The sequence below is a fragment of the Triplophysa dalaica genome, chromosome 13 (assembly GCF_015846415.1).
Source record: "Triplophysa dalaica isolate WHDGS20190420 chromosome 13, ASM1584641v1, whole genome shotgun sequence".
NCBI lineage: Eukaryota > Metazoa > Chordata > Actinopteri > Cypriniformes > Nemacheilidae > Triplophysa > Triplophysa dalaica.
Genome location: NC_079554.1, coordinates 21,581,179 through 21,599,541, shown reverse-complemented (window position 1 = coordinate 21,599,541; position 18,363 = coordinate 21,581,179). Strand labels below are relative to the sequence as shown.

General features: G+C 35.8%; 3 protein-coding genes across 3 annotated transcripts; 1 reads left to right on the top strand and 2 right to left on the bottom strand.

Annotated features, from left to right (window-relative positions):
- Window positions 1–675: 675 nt before the first annotated feature.
- On the bottom strand, window positions 676–2,797 carry nkx2.4b (NK2 homeobox 4b). Its single transcript, XM_056764251.1, has 2 exons — window positions 2,258–2,797; window positions 676–1,609 (listed from the first exon to the last, which is right to left on the bottom strand). Exons 1-2 carry the CDS (start codon window positions 2,592–2,594, stop codon window positions 1,044–1,046), a joined length of 903 nt encoding a protein of 300 aa, XP_056620229.1. The 5' UTR covers window positions 2,595–2,797; the 3' UTR covers window positions 676–1,043.
- Window positions 2,798–9,649: 6,852 nt separating this feature from the next.
- nkx2.2b (NK2 homeobox 2b) lies at window positions 9,650–11,154 on the bottom strand. The gene is made up of 2 exons (XM_056763795.1): window positions 10,631–11,154; window positions 9,650–10,179 (listed from the first exon to the last, which is right to left on the bottom strand). Exons 1-2 carry the CDS (start codon window positions 10,821–10,823, stop codon window positions 9,650–9,652), a joined length of 723 nt encoding a protein of 240 aa, XP_056619773.1. The 5' UTR covers window positions 10,824–11,154.
- A 3,560-nt stretch (window positions 11,155–14,714) lies between these two features.
- pax1b (paired box 1b) lies at window positions 14,715–17,841 on the top strand. Its single transcript, XM_056764749.1, has 5 exons — window positions 14,715–14,946; window positions 15,403–16,002; window positions 16,456–16,589; window positions 16,896–17,097; window positions 17,392–17,841. Exons 1-5 carry the CDS (start codon window positions 14,937–14,939, stop codon window positions 17,481–17,483), a joined length of 1,038 nt encoding a protein of 345 aa, XP_056620727.1. The 5' UTR covers window positions 14,715–14,936; the 3' UTR covers window positions 17,484–17,841.
- Window positions 17,842–18,363: the final 522 nt, after the last annotated feature.

Below are 18,363 nucleotides of genomic sequence, written 5' to 3'. Positions count from 1 at the left end.
TCATTAGATCTATTTATAAACTCTTAATTCATAGCTGTGGCCTGCCAGGTCACTTTTAGTATTTTAATGTTGAGTTGAATATTCATTGCATACTCTGTGTCAATTATAGATGCAGATCGACATTTTGAGTCCGATTTAAAAATGAGTCTTGAATTAATTTAGATCGGGCGATAATGGAGTCGAATGGAATGTAGGAGAGAGAGAATCTCCGCTTTAACATTAATGCAGCAGTCCAAGCAATGGGTGCAATTTCATTGGAATCCAGTAAAATAAGGTGTAATTGAGCAACGAAAAAATAAAGGTCAATCAATGCCAAAATGCTAAAAATCTGAATAACCCAGGAAGCAAACGTAAAATCCAAAGTTCTAAAATCAAATTAAATATGTGAATTTATAATGCCAAGAAAAATATTATTTGTTGAAATGTTGTGAATGTGGGTGTCACAAATTTTCCAGAAATGTTTGAGGTTACAGTTACAATCGAATACAAGGAAATTATTATAAGAAAACGTATAAAATTATGTTTTGCCCAACCACTGTGTTTTTAAATGTTCTACCCTCTTATTCGTTAAAATGTTTATCTTGATATGCTTTTGTATCTGGCCTGTCGCTCAACGTTATTTTGTTTTACTCTGTGTCCAATTTGTGAGAAATAAAAAAAGCTTTTGCACTTAAATTGGTTTATTGTCAAATTCGCATGAGCTGCATATCTCGTATATTTTTAGCATTCGAATTTTTTCCTTTTAAACTTACAAAAGACTTAAAGAAAACATTCCTCGTCCAGTGTTAGATATTTATACACAACATTTGTTCATCTACAGCTGGTACTTTACAAAGCAACAGAACTGATGTTTGATTATTCGCATCACACTATAGTCTAGTCTTCAATACTCATCCGTATGAAGATTTTCATTCAATAATGATTAAGTCACACAATCCAGATAATCACATGAGGGCAAGACCCTTGCATCAGACGAGTGCTGTTTAAAAACGATCAAAAAAAAACAGTGTCTTTGTAGAAATCAAGGGTGAAGTTCAGCAATATCACCATGTTCGGCCGTACAGCAGGTTGGAGCTCACCATGTTGCTGGTGTACTCCATGAGCGCAGCGTCAGTCTGAGAGAGGCCGTTCATGAGAGGAGGACTCGGGGACATTTCTTCCAGGTCCTCGGGTGAAGCTAAAGTATCGTGAACCTGCTGGTGCACTGGCGTAGGTGTATTGGATCCGTTCTGACACGGTTTACCGTCTTTAACCAACACGGGCACCGCGACGCGCCTCGGCGATTGTTGCGCGCAATGGTTCCCGCTGTCCGGCTGCTGGGAAGCTTTGTCCTTCGCCTGGCGTTTCATTTTGTACCTGTGGTTCTGGAACCAGATCTTCACCTGGGTCGGTGTCAGGTGAATCATGCTGGCCAAATGTTCCCTCTCCGGAGCAGACAGATATTTCTGCTGCTTAAATCGCCGCTCCAGTTCGTACACCTGCGCTTGGGAGAAAAGGACGCGCCGTTTCCTTCGGGGCGCGGCGTGCAAAGTCACCATAGATTTAGTCACATCCATGCCCGGTATTGTCCCCATGTTCATGCCTGCCGAGTGGCCCATAAATCTGGAAACTTTAGAAAAGAGAAATTTAGAAAATTACTTTTGATGATGTTGATGCGTTATGGAATTATTATAATTCAGTCAAATTTGGTTTGCATCCTTGAACAGTGAGGTCAAATTGCACGTATGCAAAAAAATATTCACTTCTTATTGTAGGCCTACTCTTTATTATTCACCAAGTAAAGTATCTACAATTTTATATATTGCACCGTTTGAAACCTGTAATAATACAATTAATAATACAGGTTTCAAGCAGCTCACAATTGTTTTATGTTAATAACAAGACAGTTTCTCATATCGCATGTTAATAGATAATTTGTATATAATTATTACATACATTTTAAAAAAATAGATAATATTATATTATAAATAAATGTACATTTTATTTAAAAAATCTGAACAACATAACGCCTTGTAATAATGTAAAGTGCCATCTTTCTCAAATTATAACAGCGACTAGTTTTATTGAAATTCAAATATTTAAAAAATAATATCAAAAACAAAAATCATTGGTCAGGATTTACTCACTTGTAGGATATCGCCTTTTAATAATGTAAAGTGCCATCTTTCTCAAATTATAACAGCGACTAGTTTTATTGAAATTCAAATATTTAAAAAATAATATCAAAAACAAAAATCATTGGTAAGGATTTACTCACTTGTAGGATATCTTGGCTCCGGGTTCGAGCCGTACCACGCCGTTGCCGTTGCGCCGTTCCTTACGCTCTCCTGGTACGAAGGCAGGTCTCCCATAGTGCCAATAGTCCCGTTGCAGTAGCCTCCCATTGCCGTGTACTGAGAGTGAGGCATGTGATAGGCGTTATGGCTCATGTTGTGCTGCTGCAGGTTTGCTTGAGACACCTGAGTCTGTCTGTAGAGAGGAGACGCCAGGCTCGCGCTGCTCTCCATGGCTACAAACTTCTTAAAGCTCTCCTCGATCGGGCTCAAAATATCGGTCACTGAGAAAGGTGTTGAATGTTTGGGGCTCAAGGACATGGTTCAGCTCGCAACTGAGTTTGTTGAAGCTGCCACAAGCCCGTGGATGTGCGCGCAACCGCCTGACGCCAAATGTCCACAGTGCGTAAGAGCGCTCTCTGAGTTCCTGACGAGGGAGAGGCGAATCTGGACGCTCTTATTTCTGCCTTATTCTTGACTGACTGTAGGTTTACGACAAACACGAGGGGCGGAGCGACGTGCCAAGCGAGCAATTGACATCCCAGTAGAGTAATTGAAGAAAATACGCACGAACCAAAAGATAACCAAAGAATGCCATCGGAACGCTTGTGCTTATGAATTTGTATCATTTTGAGCTTCAAAGTGGAGTCAGCTTTTTACATCCATCTATCTAAGCTTCTACATTATGATAAGTGCTGCTCCCTATCCGAATGTCCTGTTTAATAATTCTCATCCAAACATCTCAGATTCCTCTTTATACAAACTTGAGTGCACAATTTAAGACTTAGTGCGACAAAGTCGGACGCCGAGTACACTGAATAGGTCATACAATTTGTGATACACTTTAGGCTGAAATCAGAAGAATAAAATATTAGAAATTACAATACCAAACCACCAACATGCCAGTCCACTGTTCTCTTTGGACACAAATACTTAACTAAATAATAAACCATTAATAGAAACTTTTTACACACACACAAAGCACGTTAATAAACGATGCTATATGTAAAATTGTTATTGTTCTCATATGATTTTATTTCCAACGTGTTTGCTTTTTAGCCACGTTATTGAAGAGTTTTACAAACTCTTGGAGCAAGCATTAAAAACTTTATTTATTATTAAGAAATCATTTAAACTCATTTATTCGTCTGAAATTTAAAAGATGTTCTATATAAAGTTAATTTGCTAGAATTGTTAGATATTTCGGTGTATGCAAATGAAAGAACCCTTAAACCCTGTAGAATATGAAGTCAGAGGGCATGGCCAAAAACCACAAAACGCAGAGGTGCGCTTCCAGCTCAACATTCCGCGGCCAGAAACTTTGTTTAAAAAGCGCATTTATTTACGACGAAAAGGAAATATTTTTTAATTCTGAATGTTGGGGATATAGAATTGATGCATTCATAACACGGGATCTCTGATGAGTCATCTTCACAGGTTTGAATTGAAAGCTCAGAAAAGGGTTTAAGGTAATTGGTAAGTAGCCTATATTAGTTTTAAACTTAAATAAAAATGGTTTCGATTGTTCTTCTTACAAAATGTTCATGAAACAAAGTATTGTTAGAGCAGCGATGCATTTATGTTTTGAACTAGGTTATGTCGTAGGTTTGTTTATTTAAATTCAATTCGACCTCAATTTCGTTTGGAGTTCCGTGAGGTCGTATCTGATAGCTTATAGGCAGAAGTTTATGTCAATATGGAGTACTATATTGAAACTACAAGAAGTAATGAAGATTTTCTGTTTTATTTTGTCATTTAAAAATATTTATGCACAGCAAAGAATCATTTTATGCATTTAATACATTTTATTCACAACTGGCTTGTTTGGCAAACGAGATCTTGTCTTGAAACTGTTACATTTTTTCCAAATAAAAACACGGGATGAGATCTTGAAACATCGGGGTGCACATGGCGCGCAGCTCCCTAAACAGTGCATGTAAACGAATGAAAGGGCTTATCAGAAGTTTTAAATGCCCAAACACGCGCAGGATTGGGACTTATAGGCCAAAAGCATTTGGATGCAAAAGAAGAAATTCAATTAGATTTTTTCCCTTGGCAGACCGAACCAAATAATTAAAGCAGCAATAATGTGCGAAACAAAATACAAATGCCACTCACATCATTAAAATGTCAAATTTAGAAATGACTGTTGTTGAAGGTGTAGACTAAATATTTGTCTTATTGTTATTCAGTAAAACCATGATATTTGTTATCACACAATACCTGAAAACTATTCCTGTTTCCAATTTGGCCAACTGCAAAACTGCTCTTTGATATTTGTGAAAATACGAAGTCCAAATAGAAATGGCAAATAACAATTCATTGTTTTATTTCCTTTTTCCCCGCCAAAGACCTTTGGATGTTGAATCTCCAGGTGTGCATGTGGCACCGTCGCGCACTCGAGGACGCATTTCAGTCTGTGATGAGGTGAAAGGTCCAGCGCAAGTGACAGAGCACTTAAACAGCCTTTTCTTCTCTCGTCTCCCGCAATTAATGTTATTGAAGGACTGAAATGATGCTAATAGTTAGCCCGAAAACCTTTGGCTGTGTGGAAATAGATATAGCTAGTTTTTAGGGTTGCATATAATGCGTCATGGGAATGCGTAAAAATGTGTTAAATATCGTTGGAAGAATTCCCTCCAGTGATTTCAAATGAGGTAAGATCTGAGCGCACAATGAGATTACTTAGCCTTTGTAACTGTGTGAATGTTTCTCATTTGTTTCTATTTGCGATGAAGAGATCGGTGCGCCCTGAGGCGCTTTAGTTGTAGTTAAGGCGCGTTGAGCTTAACATGATCTGATTTGTAATAAAAACGCAAAATATAATAATGAAATAGAAAAGGTTTATGACAAGTTTGTACGAGATAACATTTAATTGTGGAGCTATTTGATATCTGATTATTTTGGTAAAGCTGGAGAACATGGTGAAGGCGCATTTTAAAATATGAACATTTTATTTCTTCGAATATTGTTGAAAAATTATCTTTTTATAAACTTATTATGAATTGATTAAAATAAATAAAGAGAACGTAAAAACCCCGACAATAGAAGACAATTATAATAGTCGTATCATAGATTATGTTAGGCCTATATTAAAACTAATCGTTTTAAATTAGTTTGGGGTGACTCCAAAGCTCTTATTTAAAAACACATTTATTTCTCACTTCTTTCGGGAAATAAATTAAAATGAATGTTGTTAATGGTTAATGTCACATATTTTCAAAGATTGATTTGGAATGATAATTTTACATATAACAACCGTGAGTTCTGAACTGAAAATTTGACATATTCCAACTTTTTCAGGAATGGTAGGCCCTAGTTAATTTATTTATGTTGTTGATGGTGTTGTTAAAATATCTTCATAGATTCTGACTTTATATGCATTGCCTATTTGAATTAATAAAGGTCTATTGAAATGTTGTTTTTACATCAACAGTTCATGATCGATGCTTAAATAAATATATTTCTTTGCTTAAATGGAAGTTGCAGCTCATTAATATCAACTGTGCATGTGTTTTATCCACAGAAACTCGCAATTAAAACACAAACACTCCAAAGACATGTCTTTTGTTATACTGTCCAAAACAGTCAAATAAGGTCTTTTGTTTGAGAATATACATTCTCACACAAATGATCGTCCGTACCAATCCACAAAAACACAAGTACGGGAATAGACTACTCAAGTAAAAATCTAATTTAAATATAAAAACATGCTCATGTTCACTGGATTGAATAACCCTTACTTTTTAACTAACCTATAAGCTTTATTTTTTTGGCTAGTTCATCAAATCTTGGTACACAAGAGAGAGAGAGTGCAGTACGTTACCAAACAACCCATCTACGATTACCCAAATACTATTATTTTATTTATTATTTTAGGTGTTGTTGCATGCTTAAAAAATGAATTAGATGAATGCACACCATATGAAGCTGCCTCTTTATAATTAGATTACATATTATATATAATCATTCGTAATGTTATTACTTATTATTTTGTTATCTTGTGATTGTAATGTAGGCTATTTAAAATCGACTGTATTATAAACAAAAGTATAATGGGATAAAAAGTACAACAATTCATTCACATCACAATTTAATATGTTTTATGTTGCGCTTTTCACAATACTGAAAGCAGTTTTACAGAAAATCATTTACACAATAACTGCAGCATTATAACCTTGCAGAGAATGGGGTCTTTAACATCATAAAACAAGGACACTAAACCGATCACTTTGATGAGTTTTGATCTAATACTTGACTAGCGAAGTGTCCTTTAAATTTAAGAAACATAGACAATATTTGATTGAAACCATATCTATATTTAACAATTACGCAACACTTATTAAACCAAATATATCCGAAACAATACACAGGGTTTTCCAGCCATGTTCTCTGTTGAATTCACATGTGACCTCTAATCTCCTCCCCCTCTTCAGATGAGCTTTTCCTACCCACCTTCTCTCTCTCTCTCTTTTTCTTTCTCTCTCTCTCTCTCTCTCTCTCTCTCTCTCTCTCTCTCTCTCTTTCTCTCTTTCTCTCTTTGTCCTTTATCGTCTCTTTTACCTAAAGCAGCAAATCTCTCTCTCTCTCTCTCTCTCTCTCTCTCTCCGTTTAAATTAGAAAAGCCTGAAGCAGCTGAGCGATCCACTCTGCACACTTTTAAAACACCGTTCAGACCACCTGGCGACTTACTCAGCCTACCCACCTCACACTGTCAAAACCATCTGTAGACAGACAGACATGAATGTACAGACCGATTATAAGTTATAATAAAATTATTTATATCGTGATTATAATTAACCAAACAAAATCAATGATTGTGAAAATATCATTTTGATTTGTTTTGTGTCTTGAATGATAAAATAATGAGGTCAGTGGCTACACTTGAACAGGACTGATGCATGTTTCTTCCGTTCTTCTTTTGTGTGGATGTTTGTCTACAAAAGTGCACTAGAAAAACTTCAGTGCGTTCAGGTACATCCACAGAAATGACATCTGAGTTTACATAGAGATGTTCAGGTTCAGCACACACAGTCTCGTCTGAAAGTGAAGTTCCGCATCAGCAAATGAAAACATCTCTTCTGCTGCCCTCACTGAGTCAGAAATGCGCTTCATGAGTTTAATGTGGTGAGTTAAATGAGGCGAGCAGACCAATGTGAGGAAAAACATACACATATCATTTATAAGTAACCATAAAAGGTCCTTTTTTGACAATGTGTCTGCATGATTGTATTAAGAACTGTTAAATACTAATTCAAAAAGAAAAAGTTATTTCTGTTATATTATGGGCTTTCTCAAGGGTCACAAAAGCTCCAAGAATATCTCTCACTTGGCAAAATCAGTTCGAGTGTTTGTGTATGTGTGTGTGTTTGGGGGGAGCATGTTTGTGGTAAATGGGTCACACGGTTGGAGGTCATCTGTTGCTCTTGCCTGTCGCCACCTCCAGGCCAAATAGGACATGAAGTCTCATTTTACATAAAATGATACGAACCTGTCATATTTCTGTTCTGTTGTAAGTATAGAAACAACATTCTCGTCTAAACGTTTATGAAAAGATGTTTTAGCATTTATATTTATGAATTGAAAGACACTACAAATAATTTCGTGAATAAAAAGCTTTATAAAATGTGATAATGAAGAGTTGCTGACTAATACTTTTCAAAAATCATGTTTTTTTTTATTGTGCATTCCAATTAACAACAATCGAGCTGCAGTTGGTTTGTTTTGATTTAAACCGTAATAACTAAAAAATACAGCTAACTTACACAATATAGCACATAATAAAAACATGATAACATAATAAAAAACATGTTTAACTCATTTTGGAACCAAACGCTTCATATATTTCATGTTTTATGTTATCTTTCAAAAGGTTCTATGGTTAATCTGACATAAACATTTTCAGATGCATTTTCAGACAGGACTTTCTCTGTTTAAAATAAGAAATCCTTGGAAACATTTGTTAGATGTTTCAAAGCCTATGTGACGTCATTTCCGACACAGGAGTCTGAGAGTGAATGGGAAGCAAGAAAGCTTTCAAAGAGAAATGGCTGTTTTCCAGGTGAGCCGTAACTTTCAGAAACCCTGTGGATGTATAATGTCTGATTATATTCAGTGGTGACAGTTGTGGAGATGATATGATGATAGTTTATATTAACCTAAATTGACTGTTTTTTTATCAGAATCACTTGATTGAATCCATGTGTAAACTCAGTTGTTTAGAGAGGTTATTATATATGAAGTAATCTCTTGAATGAGTTTGTATCTTATGCGTAATACACAAACATTGCTGTTTATCTTCATTAAGATTATGTCATATGTCAGGTTTGAAAGGTCTGCATTAATGTGACATGAATACTGAAAGACGTTTGAATTTGCTGGATGAGGAATTTACTAAATCAATCAATCACGTTCTGCTTCAAAGTCTATAAATGGGCTGATATTCCAGAAAAAAAATATTTATCAGAAGGCGCGTTTCGCTATTGTTTATAGTAAAAATTTGGAAGGTTTGGGGTTTTAGCTTTGTAGGTGTTTAAATTTTAGGTTTACTTCCACTTGAAGTCACTAGTCTTCGTTATACTAGTGCAATGCTGCCCCCATGTGGTCAATGAAGGGGTCACAGCACTGCCGTAGATCAGCCATTTTCATTCCCCAAATAACCATGTCTTTCTTTTTATAATCTAAGTAATATTTTACGGAGAATCTTTAGTGAAACAGAAAAGTTCATGACGATAAAGTTTATTTATGGAACCATTCAGCCAAATATTGTTCTATGGCATCGTGAAGCACCTTTTTTGAGTGTAGTGGGAATTATTTTGGGTATAAATCATACTAAATTATTTTTTAATTATTTTCTATTTTAATGTGTTTAAAAGTTCTGTGAGACTTAGGTATTTTAGATGGTTTAATGAACATAGCAAACTACTTTTTAATGTAATGATAATGTAGAAGGTTAAGAATGTAAAATTTTGAAAAAAATAATTTTAAGACAAAACATGTATATATTTTTTAGAAACGTCATCAAACTGTGACATGATCCAGAGCAAGGAACTTTTCCTTATGCGCATTAACAAAATATAAAAAAATTGTGACGACTGACAAAAATATTTATTAAATGTTAGTCTGAACAATATACAAGTTAAGAAAAAAGAAGGAAAATACTCAAATTATTTCATAATAAAATCACGAGAAGTAATTTAATGAATTTATATGTATGATGTGCATGATGCATAAAATGAATCTAAACAATGTAAAAAAAAACATGTGTGGATTTATAAATACAGCAATCTTAAAAGGTGTGTCCTTTTGTAAACCATGTATTTAAATCCTCCTCAAACAGATCACGTAAAAAACGAAACAGATATTTCCAGGTTCCGTCAAGCTCGCCACGTCCACGGTTGCAGGTGCGACGGATGATTGACAGCTGCCAGGTGCGTCATGAAATTTGCGCGTAAATTATTGGAGTGTATCTCAGGAAATTGTCTCATACTAAAAGCCGAAAATGGTCCACATGGCGGGCCAGAAGCCGACATGTCCGGTAAATTAAAAAGATGACACGGTCTGCCGTCCCTCATCAGAACGGGAACAGTTACGCGCCGCGGAGACGCCAGATAACCCGGGTCCATTCCTTTCTCCGCCCGTGCTCTTTTCACTTTATACCGATGATTCTGGAACCAAATCTTCACTTGTGTTGGAGTTAAACGCAAAACTGCGGCGAGATGTTCTCTCTCGGGGGCTGATAAATATCTCTGTTGCCTAAAGCGTCTTTCCAACTCGAACGTTTGTGCTTTTGAGAATAAAATTCTTCGTTTGCGTCTTTTCTCTGCACAGTTTTCCGAACCTTCCCCGTGCGCATCATGACACTCATCAATCGGTACTTCTGGCGTTGAACACTCTGGAGATGCTGCTGAAAATCATTGAAAACAAACATTAATCATAGGCCTATATAAAAACGTATAGCATAATATAACATTTCTTAAAAGTTTTTTGTCGTAGCCATATAGTTTCAAAAAAAAACATTTAACATCCAAAGAACTCCGTTGCGCAAAAGGCGGTAAAAGGTTTTAGGCTGGGCTACATGAGTAAAGAAAGAAAGTTAGGAATCTTGACCGAAAGGTTATTTAGGGAACCAAAAACGACCAAAAATAAAAACCTTTTAGTACCATTATTTTTCTCAACTCAAAATAATCATGGTGTTCATTTGTAGATGAGCAAAATAGTTTTTATGTTCCGTCATTTTTGCCAAAGCATGACGACTGAAACCAACTTTAATCTGGTTTAGTTTAGTATTTTGTTAAATTTATTCGATTATGAATGTGAAATCATATTGTCTAAATATTCGATTTGTTTTATCTTACATGAATATTGGTGACCACATTGAGAATGGATCCAAAGCGCGTCTCCGATGGATGCCTGCTGGTTTCCACATTCATTCTGATGATGTTCTTCATCCGCCTCATCATCAGTGTCATCAGTCATTGATTCTTCATCGTTCGTCTCCGGCAGATCCAAAATATCACGGACAGAGAAACCCGACAGTCCCTTTGACATTTTTCAAACGAAATAGTGAGTTTTGGGATGAATTAACAACGGAAGATGCGTCAGAGAGATTGACAGTACATCAGATGCAGACACAGATCACAGATGCTCCCCGGTTGCTATAGTGCGTGACCGAACAAATCCATTAGTCTGGTCCATATAAGGTGAGAGTATTGGACCTGCACGGCGGATCTCTGGAGTCAAGTGCTTGAAGACCTTCTGCGGGTGTGAAATATAGTGAGTTCAGACTCCCGAATGGATGAGTGGGATGAGGTGACACGACTAAAACAAGCAAAGGGGGGCGAGATTCCCACCACCCCACCAACAATTTACATATCAGAAGCGCCCGTGGCACAAATGGAAACTCTCTGTTACAATTATCTTTTTTTAAAACTGCTGACACGTTTTACATTCGAGGCGATTGGTTGGAAACATCATTGACTGTCTGTGTTGAAATGGGATTGTTTAAAAATTGCCAAGTGGCCAAATTATGGAAACCTTCTGGGTCAATATTTTGCTTAAAGCTTTAGTCAAGTACCAAATTCATCCAACAATCACCGACCGATGTTTGAGAACAAGAGCGAAATCCTGTTACTGACCTCCTTCAGAATTCATGTCAGATGATGTAGGTCATTATACTTGTGCTTAAAAGCTTTTCGTTGATGATGCCATCTGATATTGGATATTGATGACTGAAACACTGCAAAATAATGCGTCATCCTTCAGTGTAAATGTTTGGTTTATCATCAACACAATCCAAAGCGTTTCTTTACGTCAAAAAAATAACATATATTGCAGGATTATCGTAATATTTTTATAATTGCAACATGTGCGCAACGATTGGGAAAATAATACTTTTTAAAACAAAATTTTTATTTTCAATTTTGGACATTTATTGTTGGATTATTATTTTATTCGATAGAAAATATTTGCCTTGTTTAGTTTTAGTTTATTGCCATATAATGTTTTTCTTAGATTTATGTTTTCATGTTTAAATAAAAATGTGTTGAAATGATAACTCCTGTGTTTTCAAAAGAACGCGCGTCCTGAATAGTTTAATTGTACAATATCTTGTGTACTCGTAATATCTTATATGTGTTTTATATGACACACGGTTATAATAGTGTTTTCCATTCATATGATTTGAAATAGTTGGTCATTGGAGTGGGTACAGAGTGAGTACCAAATGTCTCCAGAAAGATAGAGTAAGTTTGACTTTGTGGTGACATTTTTTGGTCCCCAAGAGGAAGACAGTATATAATCAATAATCAAACTAAATGATGTTTGTTTGTTAATGTGAGATAGTGAGGTTTAGGAGAAGGGTGAGGCTTAGGGGATACAACATTTGGTTTGTCCAGTGTGTGCGACAGTATGTGATGTGAATGTCCCGCATGCGCTATGGGTGGTCGAACTGTGCAAACACAAACCAACAGCTAAGCTCTGGACAAAAGCGCAATGAAAGGCTCGTGCTGGACGTTTTTGTGCTCGATCAGGTTTTGCATTTATTTGGGGGCGCGAAATAATGGCTGATTGACGCCCTCACACAATACACCAAACTACTAAATAAAAGCGAGCTTGCTCCATGTTGTCATGGCATTCAGCTGTTCTCAATGAACGATTTCTTCCATCACATGCCTATAAATAACACAGCAAACATTAATTTCATTGGGAAGTATTTTAAAGTTCCGTGCATATTATACTTATCATGAAACAATTTAGTTCACTCATAAATCTTTTATAATCCATATATTTTTTTATTTTTATTTATTCAAACCACAAATCGCATGCTCTCAAAGTGATAGTTACACCATAATATTTGCAGTTAAATGCGGTAATAGACAGTGGTTATTTTCTCAAGGGTATGACTGATGTATGGAACCAACAGAACACCATTTAATGCAAGAATTGCAGGCTGTTCCATTGTGCGTCAACATTCTCAACGCTTCGGATGAATTTAAGTAAAAGTCCCAGGCAGTTTTATTGCGCATGTCCATGGGTGTAGTGTGCAAAATATGTGCGCAGGCTTTTATAAAACTTTAAACAAAAAAACTGGCAAAACTCGATAAACATTCGGTCTCATACACATATAGCACGCGTTATCTTTTTTTAAATCAGGTTGTTTTAGGCAAGAGTGCCATCTAGCGCATGCCAAAACGCTTACTTTTTTGTTTTTGGACACTCTTTTTGCTTGATCTGTTTAACTCCCTCTTGTGGTGCAGTTTGGGGGTTGCAGTGTTTCTCAGCTCTGTCCTGAAGCCCCTAGCCTGCTGTTGAGGGAGACACTCGCTTAAATAATCGATTTAATTATGTGGGTTTAGTTTGGCATCAGATGCGTTCAGGTAACTAGACACTTGAAAGTGAGTAGTTTTATTTTTCAGTGAATTTGATGTGGTTAGTGAATGAAGTCTATTTCAATTATCAAGTTTGCAAAACAGTTTAAATGGATATTTGCTAAATATTATATATTTTTTGACATGAAGGATTTAGTTTACTGTGTGGTTTCTATGTTAAAGTCACCATGAAACGGAAGTTGCGATTGACTTCTTTTCCTTATCGTGACGTATATCCGAGTGAAACGACTTCTGAAATTTGAAAAAATGTATGGGGCTTTTATTTTGTCTTTAATTTTTTGATTGGCTTCTTTTTAGTTGGGCCTGATGGGAGGGCTACAATGCCTGGCCATTGGACAGTAAATATAGTCCTTTCTCTTTTTTTGTTTTCTGACGCCATGTGGCTCTTCAGAGTTGTTGTTGAGAGGGGGAGAGGAGCTTAATGTTTTTATAATGTTTTAATAATTTTTTAAAATAACCATGTGAATAGATAAATAATGTATAGAAATCACTGCAACACTGTGTAAAACACTTCGAATTTTCCTGTTTGATTTCATGGGGAGAAATGTTAGCCCGGTTTCTCAGACAGGGTTTAGCTTAAAACAGGACTATGCTAAATTATGTTAAATTAGGATATTAAAACGATTTTATAAAATCACTTAGTAAAAAAACATGAATGGAATGGTGTGCATCTTGAGAAAGCAATGCCACTATTATATTATAAGATGTCAGTGCAAGTTAGTTTTAGTTGAGACAACTCAATATCATTATATTCTGGGACAGGCTTAAGCCTTGTTTGTGAAACCAGGCGGGCAGTAATGTCGTATATTACTTTTACATTACATTACATTACATTTATTTAGTTGGCAGACGCTTTATCCAAAGCGATTTTACAAGTAAGTAGGAGAGTGTATAAACATTTTGTAAACACGTATACCGTTAAACGAATAAGCAACTAAAATATCAATTAAAATATGTCCATTTCCGATTCATAAAAACTAATAGAGTAAATACCAAAATAATATAATCTTGGATCAATCAGCCCACAATTTAATAACAATATTTATCATATTTTAGTCTGTAACATTGCAGCCCTTCAACAGAAATCAAATATTTTTGGTGCTTGTAATGCTTAAATCAACCAGAAGATGTCACAATTGTCATGTCGTACTTTATCATTCGTTATAATGTGTATTCTCAATAATGTTTGTCAAATTTCGTGAACCTTATCATTTATAATTTTTTCACAACACGTTGTTTAATTAACTTTGAAAAAACTATTATTATGCATTGAGATTTGTCATTTTAAATTGTATCATTTTAAAAGTACACCATCTGTTAAGAAAGTAATTTTTATTGAATATTTTATTTGTTTTTATTTTTCTGACAGGTGCATCACAATTTGAAATACAGAAACTTAGCTTTTAAGTTTGACACATATTTTCTAAACTTTTTCAATAATTATATCACCTAAATGTTTTTTCAAAGTTTTGGCTTTTGCATAAAGTACTTTTTTGGGAGCAGACATCCGTACTGAGGTAGATCAGAGGTGGAGTCATGATGTCTAGTGAGATTGACGCTCGTGACGCGTCAAACTGAGCGCAAGCTGCAGTCTGCTTAGTTCTTCTCATAGTCGATCAAAGTCTACGCTGTAAAACTTGCTCTGTATTAAAAGAATATTAGAAGAAGAGAGCAATCCGTAACGGGGGACACTGGAAAACCTCACAAATGGTTCAAGGGATAACAGCAGAAGCGTTAAGAGTTAAAGGACAGGAACCACTATTTCACAGTCACAATGCAAATGGGTGAGTTGCTCATTTACATTTACACTCTGAGGCACGAAAATAAAATAAAATGCAAATTCAATTTATTAAATCTTTGACCCTTCACATAATAAGAGTAATAATATAATCAATGAAGCGTTGAATTTGTTATTTTTGGATTTAAAAGTATTTCAAATACTTTATCCCCTTTTCGTGAATTTTATTTTCATATACCATTACATTATTGCAATGAGTACAATGTTCACTATAAAGGTATAAGAGAGAAACAACAAAGGCTACTTACTAATGGTAAATATTTTAGCAAACATTTCTTGTATTTTACAGAACGGGCATTAATCAATATGCTGATTTTAAATATATATTTGTAGAAGTAATTACGCATCTGTCAATAGCTCTGTAATGATAATTTTGGCTGAATAATACAATGCCACGATACATTCTGTAAAGAAATGACTTTAATAAGAAGTTTTTTTGCAGATCAGACCTATGGAGAGGTGAACCAGCTCGGTGGTGTGTTTGTGAACGGTCGCCCTCTGCCCAACGCGATCCGGATCCGGATTGTGGAACTGGCGCAGCTCGGTATCAGGCCTTGTGACATCAGTCGCCAGCTGCGGGTCTCTCATGGCTGTGTGAGCAAAATTCTGGCCCGATACAACGAAACGGGCTCCATTTTACCCGGTGCTATCGGTGGGAGTAAACCTCGAGTCACGACCCCGAACGTCGTGAAGAGTATACGGGATTACAAACAGGGCGATCCTGGAATATTTGCCTGGGAAATACGCGACCGACTGCTCGCCGATGAAGTGTGTGACAAATATAATGTGCCATCAGTGAGCTCCATCAGTCGCATTTTAAGGAACAAGATTGGGAATCTGTCTCAGCCGAGCCAGTATGACAGCAAACCGTCTCCACCTCAGATCTCTTACAACCCTGTGTATCCATATTCCTACCCGAACCCCATGTCACCCACCGGCTCTAAACTGACCAGTCCTCCTGCTGTCAGTCTGTCCCGGGCCTGGCCCTCCATCCACACCGTCAGCAACATATTAGGAATACGGGCTTTCATGGACCCTGCAGGTATCAATCAGCTGTAAACTCACACAAACACACCCAGACTTGACTGTTTCGTTTTTTCGTTTCGTTTTTTTTTTCTATCAGATTGTAAATTGTTTTGTTTGACGTTTACCCTAAAGGATGTTTTTACAAATAATAAAATGTCAAATACTTGCAAATAATCGCTGTAAACATTGCATATTGAAATATGTTACGCTAATTCAATTAACAATAATGTTTCAGATATTTTCTTGACAGTTATTCTTATCGACCTAAGAAAATATGACCAAAATTAACCAGAATAAAGGAAAACAATTGAAATTTAGAATGAAAGACATCGATTATTTTCCAGAATTACTTTATTAACGTTGCATTGCGCTTTGGAACTGTAAGGCACGTGCATTTGTTTGCAAGTATTTAAATTGATTTTATTTAAGCAATACGATATCAAAAATTCAACATATGTTATTGTTACAGCCATTGCTGGAACAGAGAGTTATCAGCCGAAAATGGAGGACTGGACCAGTATCAACAGGCCTTCGTACCCCTCCATTCATGGAGTCAACGGGATCGATAAAACAGCCATAGATTCTGAGATTAAATACACCCAGGTGAATTTTATGTATTTATTTAAGTCAAATATATTCCTTATTTCATGTTAATACGTGGTTATCTAATATAAGCAATAACTTGTAACATTGTTAAAACGTATTATTATTCAAAATTATTTGGAGACAATATATATATATATATATATATAAATATAAGTCTACTTTTATAGTTATATTCTTTCAAAACAATTTGATTGCATATCATTTTATTTTCATATAGTCGTCCTTGTTGGTGCAAAGACGCATGTCAAGTCAATAATAATATATACAGAATATTTTATAATTTATATAATTTATGCATTTTAGGGTTCATCTAATTTATCCGGATATGTTCCCGCGTGCGCTTACACCGCCACCAATCAATGCGGCGTTTACGGCGGACACGCAGCAAATTACGGCCATCACTGGCAGTCCCAAAACACGAGCCTCGCCCACCAGAACCCCGGAGCCATGATCCAGAACCAGAACCTGCACACAGCCCTGTCCTTCAGACACTCGAGCAGAGACGGTAAGATCCCACCAAACTTCGTCTTAAATGTACAATAGTGACATTTTTTTCTAAAGCTAAACGTTGATACAGTTTATTTTATTTTGAAGTACATTTACACAGAGTAAGTTTTAAGTAGAAGGAAGTTTTCAAATAATTTGTTTGTGCAAATAATAAAGGTTCTGTTGATGTAAAATGTTCTGGAACCTTTAATGGGTGCAGGTCACAGTGTCATTACTAAGGATGTTTACAAACTGTTGAGGGGCTCCATTAGGGCTTATTTGTTCCCTAAACACTCCTGTATTTTGGCTCCAGCATTAGACAGAAAGAACTCGATGAGCAAACATCACCACGAGGATCCGAGCGGCGTTCACGGGCTCGCGCTTTCTACCTCTGCGCCGCAATAACACAGACAACATCATTCCATCCATTCATCCATCATTCACGTGCATCTTCACCGTCAGTAAGTTATAAGCCTTTACGGAGAAGTGGGAAGCTGTGGGATCACCACAGAGAATGTCTGCAATATTTGCAGGAGATTTTAGGTTTGATGTATTGTGCAAATAGTGTCAGACTGTTGTCGGACGGCATTTTCTCTGGAAATGTTTTTCTCTAGGAAAGCTATATTGCTGATTCGAAAATGAAACAAAATGAACATGTCCTTGCATGTGTGTCTTTATATTGTAAAGCCCAATTGAGCGATAGCCTACTATCATCTATTTTTATAATTTCATTTCTGTTGAATAAAAACATGTCAAAATTGAACAGCTTTTTAGCATTTATGTGTGTTTTCTAAAGTTTACACAAAAGATTAAACAGGAATTCACCGCTGATAGTTGTTTACGTGAAGATTTGACAAATGACACATGCGAAGGTTTTATTAATACAAGTGAAACACATGTATACCATTTATTTCATATTTTTACCTTCTCTCATATGTGAGATGCGTTATTGTGTCTTAATCGTTAAATAAAAATCGTGCAAAATATCGTGCAAATAAAATAGAACATAACAATAAAAGAAAAAAATAGAACAAAGTTTCAAACTAAAAACAATAAACGATAAAACTGTTAATTTATTGAATCCACATTTTTTGAGGTCCCTCAAAATTATTTTTGTAAACCATTTAGTTTTTTTGTTTTTCTTGCACGTAAAGGACAATTGATAATTCATATTTAAGAAAAGATCAAATTGGAAATTAAATAAGCCTATGTATAAAATTTGGTATAAAAATACCGAAATTCAGAGTATTTCCCTTGTTGCGTACTGTTCTATAATATAATTAAT